The sequence below is a fragment of the Dromiciops gliroides genome, chromosome 2 (assembly GCF_019393635.1).
Source record: "Dromiciops gliroides isolate mDroGli1 chromosome 2, mDroGli1.pri, whole genome shotgun sequence".
In the NCBI taxonomy this organism is placed as follows: Eukaryota; Metazoa; Chordata; class Mammalia; order Microbiotheria; family Microbiotheriidae; genus Dromiciops; species Dromiciops gliroides.
The window spans coordinates 143,122,429-143,140,302 of NC_057862.1; the positions used below are offsets into that span (position 1 = coordinate 143,122,429).

The window sequence follows — 17,874 nt, forward strand, 5'->3', positions numbered from 1 at the left end:
ATTTCACAATAACAGTATTTAATCTATTTCTAATTTCATCAGTGAGGGAGCTCCCAGTGAGATACTTCCTCTTACTAAGGCAGATCAGGGTCTCCTCTGCAATTGATGGTCTTAGAGACTTTTATGAGTCAATGAGAGGGTAAATGACTTGTCCAGGGCCACAGAGCCAGTGTGTAGTAGAACTAGACCCTGGCTCTCTATCCACTATGCTGAGCTTACCTCTCTTTCTAAGCAATAAGTTGATAAAGTTCTGATGTCAAACCTTGACTCAGATACTTACTAGCTGTGTGACTCTGGGCAAATCACTTTAACCTGTTCCAGTCTCAGTTTTCTCATCTGTAAAATGGAGATGATAATAGCACCTACCTTATAGGTCCATTGTGAGGATCCAATGAGATAACATTTAAAATACATTGTAAAAAAAATAAAATAAAATACACTGTAAACCTTAAAGTGCTATTCAAAAGCTAGGTGTTGTTTTTATTGTTATTGTTATTCTTATTAATATATTGCTTGGGAATTGTTTTCTTCTAGGTAGACGACACCAGGTAATTTATACATTCTCTCTTTCTGAAAAGGATTTTATTCTTTCCTTACAAAATATTTTACTTATGATGGAAGAAAAGTATCGACTCTTGCTTCTAATGAACAGAGTCTTCTAGACTAATATAGAGACTTTCTTAAAGCAGATATGCAGTAGATATTTGTCGAATAAAAGAGCCTTTAGGAAGAAAGTAAGCCAGATAACCTGATTGTGCAACCCAAATGTTCTAACCAACTGGCCTTGCAGAACTAAAAATCTAACACCAAATAAACTAAAGGAAAATCAAATTCCTTTTTTTCCCAGATAAGTTTCTCACTTTCAATTGAGGAGCATCCTAGTTATTTGTCAGTGCCTATGTTTCAAAAGAAATACAATAACACTAAAATTGTTCTTTAAAAGATTTTCAGTCAATGCAAAAAATTAATCCTCTTCGATCTAAAGACCTATTTTCTTAATGTTAAATGAATTCACAACCCACTGGCTTTATTTCTGATTTGGAGGTGAGATGAAAAGACTTAGCATCTTTCCTCTGATCTACATAGTGTATAGCTTACCTCTGCTCATTTATACCAGGAGTCTGGTTCCATTCTACATCTTTCTTGTATAACACATCTCACCAGCCTGGGTTCCATCATTGCTTCTCTAGAAACTCTCAGTATGGGATGACCTCTGTTTCATCAAGGATTATAAGTGGATGATATACAATGAATGAGTAGGGACTAACCACTCTTTCTTTAAGTTTCTAAAAGTAATGGGGATGGCTTTGTCTAGATTTTCACATCTTTCTTGGTACTTTTATGTTCATATCTATATGTATTTCTGGACTTGTTATTGGTACAAGGAACTCCCAGTGTAGAAATGCCCTCTGACTAATATAGAACAACAACTGACCTAAAACTCACAGTCTTAGCTCCCTAGAAATGAGAGATCACATGACTTGCCTAGAGTCATACAGCCAGTATGTGTCAGAGGTAGGACTTCAACCTAGATCTTCCTGAGTCGAAGGATGGCTTTTTAATCATTAGTCCATGGAGCTAGGCGGTGCAGTGGATAGAGGACTGGCCCTAGAGTTTGGAGGACTGGAATTCAAATCCAGCCTCAGACAGTTAGTAGCTATGTTACCCTGGGCAAGTCACTTATTTCCAATTGCCTCACCATAAAAAAAATTCACTAAGTCATAATGCCCCTTATTATGATTAAATATATATATATATATTATGGCTACCTTTATTATTATTATGCTTTTATGTGCAATTGGAACATAAGCTTTCATAGAACAATGATTGTATCATATGTCTTTTCATTTCCCATAGGACTTTACATACACAGAAGGTTCAATGTTTTGATTGATTTCATATGGCAATATTTTAAACTATCAAATTTCACTTAAACATGGGGTTTAGGACATTTTTTAAAGAGGACGGTCATCTGGAGCTAAGGTACCAAGGAAAAAGCAGCAGCAGGCAGTGAGGCAAGGGTTACATTTGAACAATGGAGTAGAATATTTCCCCAAAGTATTGCCACACTTAGTGTTTGCATGTATCTCCTATGCAAATAAAACTGCAATAAAATGTGTAATGATTTCTTTGCTTCTCAAGAAACAAACCCAAACAATGAATAGGCTCTCTAATTCCCATAGCTTCTCAAGGCAGTATTTAAAGCAGGAAAACTTTAAAAAAGGCTAGCTCATACAAATAAGAATTTTATACACTTTTTTTCCTCATTAGATATAGACAGAAACTTAAAAAAAATTATTATATTACATGGAATAGTTGTTTACTTGTAGGTCAATTACATAGATTTAGATAGGAGGAAAGGAAGGGGGAAAAGTATTTATTATATATCTACTGTGTGGCAGGCACTGTGCCAAACACTTAACTTTGTTTCTTTCTTTTTTGGGGAGGTGGGGCAATGAGGGTTAAGTGACTTGCCCAAGGTCACACAGCTAGTAAGTGTCAAGTATCTGAGGCTGGATTTGAACTCAGGTCCTCCTGAATGCAGGGCCAGTGATTTATCCACTGTGCCACCTAGCTGCCCCCAAACACTTTACAAATACTATCTCATATGCTCCTCACAACAACCCTGCAAGGAACATGTTGTTATCACCATTTTATAGTTGAAGAAACTGAGGCAAACAGAAGTTAAGGGACTTGCCCGGGGTCACACAGCTAGGAAGTATCTGAGGCTATATTTGAACTCAGGTCTTTCTAACTCTAGGCTTGGTGCTCTGTCTACTGGGCTCCGGAGGATCTAAATGCCAGGCAAAGGGAATCACAAGTTATCTTATTAGAAACAGTTTTTGAGCAAGGGAACAACACTGACAGATTCATGTATTGTCAACTGTTTTTTAAAGAAAGATGTATTGGAGAAAGGGGATACTGGAAGAAGGAAGACCAAATTGGATGCCACTAAATCTTTAAAAGGTGATGAGAGAGGGGCAGCTAGGTGGTGCAGTGGATAGAGCACCGGCCCTAGAGTCAGGACGACCTGAGTGCAAGTCCGACCTCAGACACTTAATTAACACTTACTAGCTGTGTGACCCTGGGCAAGTCACTTAACCCCAATTGCCTCATAAAAAAAAAAAGGTGATAAGAGAATGAAGCAAGGTGATGGTAAATGTGAACGGAAAGGGATAGTGTGTAAGCAGGATACAGACAGGGCTAGAGGAAGCAGGAAGGGTTGAAGATGGCCCTAGGATTTGAACCTGGGGGACTGGGAAGATGGTGGCACCACCAATAGAAATAGGTAGTTGATAGGAAGGGTAGGATTTTTTTTTCTGATGGGTAGGACAAATAAGGGTTCAGTTTTGGACATTCTTAGTTTGAGATGTTGGCAGAACATTCAGGTAGAGATCATCAGAAGGCAACTGAAAATGGGAGACTGGTGCTAAGACTAAAAAATAGGTTTCAGTGTAATGACAGGAGAGATATCTAGATAGAGGTGGTAGCTGAAACAATGGGAGAAGGGAAGATCATTAAAGGAAAGAAGGCTGACAGAGAAGAGGGCAATGGACAGAAATTTCCGGGGAGATCCATACTTTGGAATGGGATGAGAAAAGTGAACTAGTGAAGAAGAAAGACATTTGGCCAGAACAAGAGGAAAACAAAACAAAACAAAACAAAAATAAAGCACTGTCACAAAAGCCAAGGGGAAAGAGTTCCTATTGATATGGGGGTAGTGAACAGTGTTAAATGCAGAAGAAAGTGGGAGGATGAGAACTAAGAAAAGGCTATTGAGAGAATCATTTATATATCATGATAGGGTAAAAAACCATCATTATGTAGTTCCAGACAGCTGGAAGAGACCTAAGAAGTCAATAAATACAATCTTCTCATTTCACAGATGAGGAAACCGAGGCACAAGAGTGATTTGCCCAGGGGTCATACAATTAGGAATTGAATTTTAGGTTTTCTTCAAGTTCAGCACTCTATCCATTACTTTAACTAGAGCTGCCTCTCTGTGCCAGTATGTGAAGGATAAATAGATGGTAGATGATAAATTTATTGTATGGCAGGGTCACAGAAAAGTGTTTTCACCCCTAAGAACAGAGGAAAGAAGAACAAGTCTATTGGTCTTGGAAAAGGAGTGAATAGAGGAGAAACTTAAGATGAGGGAGACTAGGAATGATTAATGGATACTTCATATAAAATTAGGCTTTCCTGGTTTTCCTTTGATAATTATTTTATTTTTCTATTTTAATCTGCATACCTGTCAAGAATTAAAACAATTCAAAAACCCTTTACATTTATATAGGGCACATATATACATATACATGCACATGTACATATACATAAAAATAAACATATATATCAGATTATATATAAGATCAACCAACTTTCTACTGAGCCCTGTGCTTCTAGTTGACAACCCTACTTTTTTGGATGAAGGAGCTAAGGCTCAGAAAGGTTATGTGATTTGCTTATGGTCAGGTAGGTCTCCTAGGTGTATGTCCAACACCTTTCATAATTATGCCTCACTTTCTCTAATTATCAGTTTTGGGGGAGAGGCAAAAATGCATGCTGAGAATCGGTCCTGTCGTCTTGTAGACCCAAAACAACATTTTTGTGATATGAAGCCTGGATAAATCCTTTCCCAGAGTGAGGAAAAGAGGAGACAACTGCTTTCAATTTAGCTAATCCAGAACAACTGAGTGATCTAAAGCCTCTGATGTATTTGCAGCTACTTCAAAGCCCTTTTTAAAAATCCCAAAGTACCCATTTGTCAAAAAATCCATTTCTGGTAGAAGTGCTATCTAGGCATTGTGGAAAGCTCAACAGGTGAATTTCACTAAAGAATGTAATACTTACCTACACTTTCTGCAATTCACTCACCATTATAAAGCACAATCAAAATGGTCAAACAAACAAACAAAAAACCCTATGATGACAGAGTGAGACAGAGTCCTGGGAGGAGCTTCTGGATAATTCAGCCCAAAGGAACACTTTCACCTAAGTAATTTTAATTTTATTTGTCTTGGCAGGGGAATCTGTACACTTTCTCATGACAAAAATAGTAATAATGACAGCATACCTCTATATAATACTTTACAGTTTAAAGAGTTTTTCTTCACAACCATCTGTGAGGAAGGTAGTGGGGGTAATATTATTTTCATTTTACAGATAAGGAAACTGATCCTTAAAAAGTTGAAGGCACGTTTCTACACTCAGAGAGCCAGATTCTACTCTGACAGTACAAACTCCAGGGCAAAAGAAAACCATATATCCAATATGTTTTTCTGTTTTGCTTAGCCTATGTTCTATCTGAATCCTCACAGTCTTATTCTGCAGTTTTAAATGGAAAACCACTTCAGATCTCCTTCAAAGTAGACTGATTTATACTCTTATCACAGGACCACAGATTTAGAATTAGATCTTAAAGCACATCTAATCTTGCCACTGTAAAGATGAAAAAAAGAAGGCCTAGAGAAGCCAAGTTTATATAAGTAATAAGCTGAAGAGACTAAATACATATCCTTTGAGTCTAAATCTAAGAACTTTTCCCACTGTACTATGCCGTTTCTTAAATAAATGAATTACCAGGACAGATAACATATGAAATAATAATTTAATAATTGTGAAATAATTCTAAAAAATAACTGAGGAAAGAAAAGGTTTAGGGGCTTGAATGTTCTGGATTCTCCACTCCTGATTTTCCACTTAGGGAAATGGTGTACTTACTTCACAGTCTTGGAGTCAATGTGAGAACTTATCCCTTACATAAAGCTCTGCGTAAATGTCAGCTATTAGCTTGGCCAGTACAGCCTGCATGACAGCATGCAGGCAATTATATAGCAAACCCAAATCTGATTAGACTTTCCCATAAAATGAGAATCAGAGAACAGATCAAAGTTAACTCAGGTGACTTCCTTACTGAAAGACATAACAACAATGAGACAGTCATTCTCATTCAACCTGGGGTTGCCCCCTCCTCCCAATTAAATGGTATCAATAACAACCAAATAAATAGCTTCCTCTAGTGATCTTTTATAGAAGCTGAAAATATATATGTACCATGGTTGCAATTTAACACCAAACCTAAATGTCTTTTCATTGTGTAGTGTCAAATCTGATCCTTCAACATTCCAGGAAGCTGAACTTACAGAAATTGTGAGAGTCAATCCTACATTTAATTTTTTTTAATAAGGCAGAAACAAAAAAAAAGGGGCTTACCTTGCAGCCTTCACATGTAATGACACCATAATGGATTCCTGATGATTTGTCTCCACAGATCTTGCATGGAATAATTTCAATTTGAGCTGCAACAGAAGCACGCAACCAGTTAATTACATTTTCTTTTAAACACCTTATAAAAGCGTTCCCTGATCAGCATTTGTATAGTGAAAACTAATAACCTGCTAAACATTATACTGCATTAACTATTCATTGCTGAACTGTGAGGGTCCCCCTAGAGTCTTGGACTAAATTATGGCTGCTTGTTATATAATAGCTTTCGGGTTATTAAAATGGGTCATTTGAGAAGGTGTTTAAGAACCCACAAGAAGGCTAGAATCAGCATTTCAAAGCCTTAAAGAACTGGAGAGTTCGCATTTTAGGCCTCAGAGCTAAACAGATACTAAAATGTTTCCTCCAATCTCATTCCCCCACCATTATTTTTAAAAGGTCATAAATCTGTCTTGGCTGAGAGTCACATTTATGTAGCTAGAGGAAAATACATTTCACAAAAGTCATGTCGACTTAGGAAATGTTATAAACCAATTCAGATGATTAATAAGATACATATGACTGAGTTAAGAATCCCTGATTCATTTTTTCTTCTGATTTAAAAAAATGTTCTTGTGTTAAATGTTAATCCATTTATGTGGATGATCAACTGCTATATTTCAGCCAGACAGTTAGCTCTCTGTATGTTTTTAATAATGATGAACCTTGACAAGTAGACTATTTAGCTACTAGGTTATTTAAACGAGTAACTGATTCTCTAGCTCAGTGTTCATAGATTCCTCCCAAGTGATTAAAGATGTCCCTCACTTGAAGATTAACCAAGCAATTAATATATGTTATGCCAAAGTACTTAGAACAAGGTAAAGTACTTTTCTTAAGCACAACAGGATATAAAAGGTGCCTTTAAAAATTACATAGCTGGACACAAATAACTCAAGAAATGGAATCATTAGCTCCAAAGAATTTCTTAGATTGCATACAAAATGGAAATAACACATAAAAATGCATAAAACATTACTGAGACATATAGACATGGCAACCTCCTGCATTAAACTTAACCTATGATTTTCATGATCAAATGTTATGTCTATAACAACAGTATATTTACATATATCCCACATTTCTCTACACATACACACACCATTTATAATGTCTTTTCATAGCCATTTAGTATATAATAGTGTACACTTACATAGTTTTTTGTATATTTTTGTTATCTTATTTGATCCTCAAAACAACCCTATGAGACAGATGTTACAAACATCATCTTTATTTCATAGGCAAAGGAGAGGGAAGGGAATAACGATTTATTTATATAGCATCTACTATTTGCCAAGGGCTAAGCACTTTAAAAATATCTATTTGATCGTCACAACAACCCCGGGAGATAGATGCTATCATTATTCTCATTTTATAGTTGAGGAAGTGGAAACAAACAGAGTTTAAGTGATTTGCCTAGGGTCACACAGCTAGTGAGGCTGGATTTGAACTCAGATCTTCCTGACTTGAGTACCAGCACTCTATCCACTGCCCCACCTAGATGCATCAAGAAGAAAATAGAAATCAGATGCTATTACAAGATTTTCTCTCCAGGTCACATGAGGCTACCTGAACCAAGGTGCCTATGTTATTCCTCATTGTGATCTAACTATTCATGTGAAAGAACCAAAACTGTCTGCATATGATTTTGTGCTGATGCCACCTAGCACTGATATAATGCAAAATTTCTTAAGTCAGGTCCACAACCACCCAAAAGTTTAGTTGAACAGGCAACACTGGAAAAACCAAGATGAGGAATGACTATCATTTGCACTATTTATGGAGTTGGACTGACAGCCCATGGAGCTGGTTCCTTTGTCTGTATTTCTCCAACAAACCCTGAAGATGGATAGTGCATACTTCCTTCTTCTCTCCACTTCATAAAATCCCTCTCTTCTTTCAAGATGCAGCTTGGGAACTCTCTTCTCCATGAAGCCTTTCCCGATTACACCCCTACTCCTAACTGTTAGTGCACTTCTTCCCATAGTACTTCGTATTGAGCTACCTTGTTTCTGTTGAGGCATTGTCACTCTTTTATTATTATTATTATTATTATTATTATTATTATTATTATTATTATTAATAATAATAATTTTTTTTTGCAGGGCAATGGGGGTTAAGTGACTTGCCCGGGGTCACACAGCTAGTAAGTGTCAAGTGTCTGAGGTCGGATTTGAACTCAGGTACTCCTGAATCCAGGGCCAGTGCTTTATCCACTGCGCCACCTAGCTGCCCCCCACTCTTTTTTTTTAAATAAACATTTTTATTTAAAGTTTTGACTTCCAAATTCCATTCCTCCCTCCCTCCCCACTCCCTGAGGTGGTAAGCAATACATGCAATTTTAGGTAAAATATTACCAGATTAGTAATTTTCTATACAAAAAGAATAAAGGAAAAAAAATGAAAGAAAGTGAAAAATAGCATGCTTCAATCTGTGTTCAACCAATATTAGCTCTTTCTCTGGGGATGGATAGTATGCTTCATCATTAGTCCTTTGGGATTGTCTTGGATCATTGTATTGCTGAGAATAGTTAAGTCATTCACAGTTCTTCATTGAACAGCATTGCTGTCACTGTGCATGGCATTATCTTGGTTCTGTTCATTTCACTATACATCAGTTCGTATAAGTCTTTCCAGACCTTTCTGAAATTGTCCTGCTTGTCACTTCTTATAGCACAATAACATTCCATCACAATCATATACCACACCTTGTTTAGCCATTCCACAATTGATGAGCATCCCTTTGATTTCCAATTCTTAGCCACCACAAAAAGAGCCTCTATAAATATTTTTGCACAAAGAGGTCTTTTTCTCTTTTGGGGGGATGTCTTTGAGATGGATTCAAAGGGTATGCACAATTTTATATCCCTTCGGGCATAGTTCCAACCTGCCCTCCAGAATGGTTGGCTCAGTTCACAACTCCAACAGTGGATTAGCATCTGTTTTCCCACATCCCTTCCAACAGCCAACATTTTTCTTTTTTTGTTATATTTGCCACTTTGATAGGTGTGAGGTGGAACCTCAGAGTTGTTTTAGTTTGCATTTCTCTGATCAATAGTGTGACAGTCTTTTAGACATACAGGTTTACAAATTAAGAGTCATCCATGGCTCTTTCTTCTCACTCATCATCCCATATTACTTCATCAATTGTCAAATTTTGATAATATTCCCTCAAAAATATTTCTCACTTCCACACCCATGACCCTAACTCAGAATTTCATTACCTTGCTCCTGGAATATTCCAACAGCCTCCTACATAACCAGCCCACACCCAGACTCTCTCCTTTACAATCTTTCTTCCACATGGCTGCCAAATTTGTATACTTAAAGCACAGATTGGACCATGTTACTCCCCTGATTAAGAAGTTTTAGTGGTTTCTCTAGTGTTAAAATACAAACTCCTCTGTCTTTTAAAGCCTTTCAAAATATGGTTTAAAACCATTTTTTCAGCCTGATTTGATATTACTTCTCTCATGAATTCTAATGTTCCAGCCAAACTGGATGCCTTGATGTTCCTAGTACACAACATTCTATTGCTTATCTCCCTGACTTTGTACTGGTTACTCACTTTCCTCACCTCAGTCTCTTGGAACCCTTAGTTCCTTCCAAGACAATACATATCTACCTCTTATGGGAATCCTTTTCCAATTCCCCTCAGTTCTCAGTGTCCTTCCCTGAAATCACTATGTATTTCATTTGTTTACATTTTGTATTTACTTATATATGTCCATGTTGTCTTCCTTCAAGTAGAATGTTAGCTCCTTGAGGACAGGGGCTATTTCTATCTTTGTATCCCCAAGGCCCAGAGCATAATAGGCCTTTAATAAATATTTATCGAATTGCATCCAATTACTGGTTTAGTGGACTACAAGCTCAGCATTGACAGTGTGAGGTATGACTATCAGAAGAGATAATGTGATTTGGGGTAGCATTAAGAGAAACAAAGGGTCCAGAATAAGAAAGTCATATACAGAGCTAATCAGGATATAGCTGCAGTACAGTGTTCGGTTGTGGGTGTCACCATTTAGGCCATTTATAAGCTACAGAATGACTAAAAGGCAATTAGAATGGCATAAGGCCATCTCATATGGTAATTGGTTGAGAACTGGGGATCTTTAGCCTGGAGAAGAGGAACCTGGGAGAGAAGAGAAAGGGCAGGAGGTACCTAATAGCTATCTTTAAATAGCTAAAGAAATTCCATGTGAAAGAGTAAGAATTCAATGAATTCTGTTTGGCAAAATTGGGATCAAAGACTACAAACTAGAAGGGAATTAAAAGGAAATCTAGTCTAACTTTTTCATTTTATAGCTGAGGACACTGAGGCCCAGAGATATGAAGTGGCTTACTAAGTTAGTATATTCCATGTTACTGAAGATTCCACAGGTGTTAAGCAATAGAAGCTCCTCTGGCTCCAAATTATTTATTTATTTTGGGGGGGTTGGGCAATGAGGGTTAAGTGACTTGCCCAGGGTCACACAGCTAGTGTCAAGTGTTTAAGGCTGGATTTGAACTCAAGTTCTCCTGACTCCAGGGCTGGTGCTCTATCTACAGCGCCACCTAGCTGCCCTGGCTCCAAATTCTTCCCACTGCTCCATACTGGATGGAAGATGCAAACAAAATTAGATATGGCTATAGGAAAAAACTTTCTAATAATGAGAGAGCTATTCAAAATGGAATGTACTGCTTAGAGAAGAAACAAGTTTCCTGTCATGGAAGGTCTTCAAGGAGAGACTGGACAGCCAATGATTGGATCTATTATACTGGGGAATTTTTTTTTTTTGGAGGGTGCCATGGGTTGGCCTAAACGGTCACAGAGATCCCCTACTAGCTCTGACATTCCATGATCCTGAGTGGGGTATATTGGACAGGAGTAAGAATGAGCTGCGTTACATTTGGGAAATTGTGCAGTGTGTTAAAAAAATCTCAAGTTTCTCCTTAAAAAAAAAAAGATCCCCACCTTTGAGTAGTAATGCTCATGCAGTGATGCTACATGGTTGAAAGTCATGGAATATCACAATCTGTCAACAATAAAAACTGCAGGTGACCCAAGGCACAATGAAGAGACAAACAAATATAGGCGATAGCATATTATTATTGAAAAATTACATGCAGGAAATAACATTAATGGAAAAGCTGGAAAAGCAAGCAGGCTATTCAGGTAATGAAAGGGAAAAACAGATGGACAGCCTGTGTATTATAATGGTGACAGAAAGAGACTAAGAGGAAGGCTCCTGGCACGTTGGTCAGTTCCCCCTGTGAAAGATTTATAAGATGAGATGGACAAGAGTCACATAGGATGAGAAAGTGTGGACTGGTTGTGAACTACAGAGTTAGAGGGAGGACTCACATTACTGAGATCATAGATCTTTGATAGATGTTATTAGTCTGCACTTGATGACTTCTTTTAACAGGTGCTAGTAAAGTGACTGGACACTAAGGAGAAGCTGCTGCCATCAGAAGATGGGGTTTTCCCTAAGGAAAGAGTGCTTTCATTAAACTTTGACAGATAGAATTTCCTTCTCAGTATCCTTGGACAGGATCTGGCAATTGTTGTGGGTATCTAAAACAAATGAAATATGAGTTTCTTATACAATCATTACATTTTCTTTGATTTGTAAGTTTCTAATATGAATTCATAGTGGTGTCATTTGTTTGTTTGCAGACGGTGTAAATTCCATATGATGGATTATGCAACATAATGGATTTAAGGTTACAATTAACAAAATTACAATCTTCCCATTGACTTTTCTTTGCCAGCATCAAACTCTACTTTGAATTATTAATCTTTTTGACACCTGAAATTGACCACTTAGGTTACCTGTGTTACTCGTTATTTTTAGTATCATGAAGTCAAACTTTTGAGTAACATGTCAAATAGTAGAGAGGGAGATTACTGCACAAAACCAGAAACTAGTGAGGTTGCATTAGAACACCTCTGAGTGGCAACATCTGCCAAGAGTAACTTCTATTTTTTTCTCTTAATGATTAAAAGGAGAGAATCAGGTCTTCATTTCTCAGTTTCTGTGATTCTACTGATGTCTAACATCTATTGATAATCAGAAAATGGAAAAAAATCTCATTAGGTCATCTAGTTCATCTCTCTGTAAGGGTTGCCTGAAGCCAAGACAAGTACATGGGTTGTCAACTCCATTCTCCCAAGAGTCATCCTATCTCCCCCTGACAAAGAAACTGATCACACACCACTAAGTCAACGTATGAAAATGGAGGCAACTGAGCGGGTCATGTCAAGAAGATGTGTAAAATAGCTAAACAAGTTTAGAAGTATATTGATCAGATCTAAAATAAATTATTTTAGAACAATCCAATTTGGCTCACAAGTGACTGTTTATGAGAAATGAGCTGGGGTGGGTAATGTTTGGGGTCAACACACTTAGGTATCACATTCTTTTATATATATATATATATATATATATATATATATATATATATATATGTATGTATGTATGTATGTATATATGTATTTGCATTCATTTAAAAAGTTTTTGCATTCCAAATTTTCTCCTTCCTCCTCCTCACCCCTCACCCATCCACTGAGAAGGCTAGCAATATATTATCCATTGTGAAGTCATGCAAAATATACTTCCATGTTAGTCACATTGGAAAAAAAAAGAAATGCCACGTAATTTTTCAATCCATGTTGGTAAAGTTTTGGGAGGTTTAATGTGACGTAGTTTCAGGCTAGGAATTAAGGATTTGCTTATTTGGCCCAGTGGCATTCTCATTCTAGAAGTCAAGGAGGAAGTACATTTAGTTCTACCTTGTAGCAGTAGGTACATTGGGCAGAACTATCAAGCTTACCATAATCAACTTGTTTCTATTTCTAAAATCCTTCAGACTGGGAATGGTCTACTCATAAAGATAGCTTGCCCTGGATTGATGTAGACTAAGGGGTATTTGCTACAATATCAAATCCCAATAGTCTACAACACCCACAACTCCGAAAGGCCAGGCTAGTTGTTTAGGCATATATGTATTCATTTCTTTCTTTCAACAAAAAATGTATTTCATTCTATAGGCAGTGGTTGCTGCTCAGTCAGGATTAGCCATGATCAATAGTGTAAATGGGATATTTTTTTAAGTATGGGAAACCAAGAAAGTATTTGGAAAGTTCTTCTATAGCAAGCTGTAGCCAGGTCAGTGAACATTTATTTACTTATTTTTAATTTATGGAATAAAATAAGCATTTCCATAACAGTAAAATAGAAAAGATATTTGCACATGAAACTGCAAATCTATGATGTACAACTTGCTATTTGTAAATTTCTCCCTCCCCTGCCCCAGAGAAGGCTACCATTAGACACAAATAGGAATTGATTTGTAAAATCATTCCATGCATACTTCTATTTATCAGTTCGAGAGTCTTCTGAACTTGTAAGAGAGGTGAAAAACTGGGGGACAGGGTAGTAGAGGGACTTTTAGAAGGGTCGATATTTATTACATGCCTACCATGTAGGCTAAACACTGGAATGGAGCATACTGCTAAGATTAAATAATTGAGCGCAATTTAGCGCTTAGCTTAGCCCTCCCAACTTTCTCCTCTAAACAACTTTAAAATATTCTTCCAGTCCAAGACAATTTAGGAATTTAGAAAGAGAGATCTGTGACACAGGGGTAGAGGCTGGTCTCGATCCCACATAGATGAGACACTAATGAAGAGACTAAGTGTTGGCTACAGAGGCAGCAGCAGCTTTGAGAGCTCCCAAGCCAAAGATAGTAAGAGGATCTGGCAACTACTTAGAAAGAGACTACAGGGGCGGCTAGGTGGCACAGTGGATGAAGCACCGGCCCTGGATTCAGGAGTACCTGAGTTCAAATCCGGCCTCAGACACTTGACACTTACTAGCTGTGTGACCCTGGGCAAGTCACTTAACCCCAATTGCCCTGCAAAAAAAAAAGAAAGAAAGAAAGAAAGAAAGAAAGAAAGAAAGAGACTACAGAAGACCCCTGTGCTAGCACTGGATGCAGGAAAAGATACTTTTTGGTAACTCCATTGCTTATACCCACCTTTGGGTCATAGTTCAAGGGCAGGGAGGAAGAAGAGGAAGCTCTGAGAGGCAGTATTACTTCTGGCCTCAAGGCATCAGGGACCCTAAGGAGCAGTATCAATTGCAATCCCAAAGGATCAGGAGTCCTCCCTGGGATAAGGACCAGAGTTTAGACCAGGAGAGCAGTAGTTATACCCTTCCCCAGATTACACTACTTTGGAATCACCAAAAACCTCTAAACCCACTGAATTAGCTTGGAAAATAGCAGCACAAAAAAGGCTGAAGCTTGAAATAATGCTCCCCCACCAATGCCTTAAACAGAGCCCAACATTAACATAAAATTCCAAATCAAGAAACAGAGCAGGGGGCAGCTAGGTGGTGCAGTTGATAAAGCACTGGCCCTAGATTCAGGAGGATCTGAGTTCAAATCTGGCCTCAGACACTTGACACTTACTAGCTGTGTGACTCTGGGCAAGTCACTTAACACTCATTGCCCTGCAAAAACAAACAAAAAAAGAAACAGAGCAGAAAATTGAGCAAACAACAAAGGAACCTAATCATAAAAAGGTACTATAGTGACAGGGAAGATGAAGAGACAAACTCAGAAGAAGACAATGAAGTAAATACAGCTATAAGCAAAGTCTAAGAGAAAAATGTGAATTGGACACATCCCCAACAAGAATTCCTGAAGGAGTTTTTAAAAAAAGCTTTTCAAAAATCAAATAAAAGTGGTAGAGAAAAAAATTAGACAAATAAATGCAATAAAAGGAAGGAAATTATGAAAAGGCAATTAATAGCTTGGTACAAGAAGCACAAAAAATACTGAAGAAAATAACACCTTAAATAATAGAATTGGCCAAACGTAAAAATGATGTACAAAAATTCAGTGATGAAAATAATGCCTTAAAAAGCAGAATTGGTTAAGTGTAAAAGAGGTATAAAAACACATTAACTGAAGAAATTAAAAATCAGAACTAGGAAAGTGGAAGTTAATGATTCCACAAGGCATCAAGAAACAATAAAACAAAGAAATCACTGGTCCAGAACATATATACCCCCCCACACACATGATTTTATCAGTATTGTGTTATATCACATTTATGTGAAGCTTCTCTTCTGGTAGGACTATATGGATCGGTGTTCTGTTTTCATCACTCCAAGTCTATTTTTCAGAACAGATTTTGTTTGTTTGTTTGTTTTTGCAGGGCAGTGAGGGTTAAGTGACTTGCCCAAGGTCACACAGCTAATAAATGTCAAGTGTCTGAGGCTGGATTTGAACTCAGGTCCTCCTGAATCCAGGACTGTTGCTTTATCCACTGTACCACCTAGCTGCCCCCCCCCCGAACAAAATTTTAGAGAGAAAATTACTCTCTTGCTCTTACCTACTTTCCACCTAACCAGACACCAAAATCATGGTTAAATAGACTATCCTGGATACTCATACACACAGAGCCTACTATCCATCTCTTTCAGGCCAAAAATTGTTTTCTCAGGCTAATCTTATTTTTTTTTAATTAATAAAGTATTTTATTTTTTTCCGTTACATGTAAAGATAGTTCTCAACCTTTGTTTACACAAGCTTTACAATTTCAGATTTTTCTCCCTCCCTCCCCTCCCCTAGACAGCAAGTAATCTGATATAGGATACACACACACACACACACACACACACACACATACACATAATAACATTAATCCTATTTCTGCATTAGTCATGTTATAAGAGAAAAAAAAATCAGAGCAATGATGGAAAACCTCAAAATAGAAAAAAAAATACAACAGCATCAAAACCAAAAGAAATAGTGTGGTTCATTTAGCATCTATACTCCGCAGTTCTTTTTTTTTTTCCTTGGATTTGGAGATCCTCTTCCATCACGTGTTCCCTGGAACTCTTCTGTGCCACTGCATTGATGAGAAGAATATAGTCCATCACAGTAGATCAACACTCAATGTTGATGTTACTGTGTACAATGTTCTTCTAGTTCTGCTCATCTCACTCATCATCAGCCCACGCAAGACCCTCCAGGTTTCTTTGAACTCCTCCTGCTCATCGTTTCTTATAGCACAATAGTATTCCATTGTATTCATATACCACAACTTGTCCAGCCATTCCCCAATTGATGGGCACCCCCTCAACTTCCAATTCCTTGCCACCACGTAAAGAGCAGCTATAAATACCTTTGTACATGTGGGTCCCTTTCCCCCTTCCATGAGGCTAATCTTATTTTGACTGAGCATGTTTCTTAACTCATAAATAAATGAATTTTTTTAAAAGCATGTATTGCATGTTTAATATGTACCAAGCTTCATAGACTCAGCCAGCTTCCTCTTCAAAGGCAAAAGATTTGTCAGACAACACCACTATCAATGTTCTTAAGTGTATTGATTAAATTAGGTCTCATTCATATTCAATATAGCAAACAAGGATATTGTGTGACGTGACATTTGAAGCACACATCTGATCATGAAGTAAATTAATAACAAACAATGCTGCTATGCAATATCCTAATTCTCCCATGTTTTCAGCTTCATTACCTAAATAATTTGCTCTCTTCGGCACTCTCAATAATTTCAGCAAGCTCCTCACACCTGCAGTTTACATTTTTGCAATTTCAAGGAGCTGCCAATAAGTGGCAGTGGAGCTTCAGAAAATCCTTAAATCAAAGTGTTAACTAATTAGTTAAGTGATCATCTGGCTAGTCATTCATTTAGCATTTTACTTAAAGGCTCATTTATCTTCTCTGGGGGAAAAAGAGTATCTCTCTCTCTCTGGAGAAGGTTTTTTGTTTAGATATTTTGAGAACGGCATAAAAGCCCAAGACATTTTAAAAATCAATTCATGTTTTAGGTGCAGCTATTGCAACAACACACTCAGAGAAAGTAATGTTCTTGATATGATAATGTCATACATTCTTAGGGTACCATTCTATCAAGATGTTCTTACCACATAATGAGATTTTTCTTGGGAAAGGCAAGAGGGATAGAATGGAAAGATCAATGGCTTTAGGATCAGGGGACCTGGGTTTGAATCCCAACACTACTAATTATTTGCTATGTGACTTTCATCTGCCTCTAACTTTTCTGGGGCTTGCTCTCCTGTAAAATTAGGAAGTTTGTAAATTATCTCTAATGTACCTTCCACATCAAAAGTCTTGAAGGAAAATGTCTGCAACCATATTTTCCAACAATTTGGACAACTGAAGTAGAAACGTATTGTTGAAGATACTACTTATGTTTCCTTTGGGTGAATTCCTTAGTAACTACAGGTACCCTAAGGAAGCAGGGCATCTTTATATTCTTCCAATACTCAGTTTCCTCCCTTAAAGTCCTCTTTAAGACAGAAACAGAAACTACTACTGTTCATTGCCATGAGTGGCCGAAGTATGGATGAACTTCTTTTCTCACTTGCTTCTGTCACTCGTACAACTGTTCTCACTGCAAGTTGGGCTACCTGCAGCTGGGAACATAAGCTACAATATATTAGACTTCACACAACTCCTCTAGCCTCTCTCTTTGACCACAGGCTAGAAATCTACACGTCCTATGTTAAAAATGGAGCAGGTATCAATTCTCCTTGTTATTGGGTTGGTTATTGCTTCTAGGAGC

General features: G+C 37.5%; 1 protein-coding gene across 6 annotated transcripts in view; it reads right to left on the bottom strand.

Annotated features, from left to right (window-relative positions):
• Positions 1–17,874, bottom strand: part of RORA (RAR related orphan receptor A) — an 890,206-nt gene that overhangs the window by 31,149 nt on the left and 841,183 nt on the right. For all 6 annotated transcript variants that reach the window (XM_043989395.1, XM_043989394.1, XM_043989399.1 and 3 more), the window contains one exon: positions 6,214–6,299. In XM_043989395.1, coding sequence (XP_043845330.1) covers positions 6,214–6,299 — 86 coding nt within the window. The remainder of the gene's footprint in view (positions 1–6,213; positions 6,300–17,874) is intronic.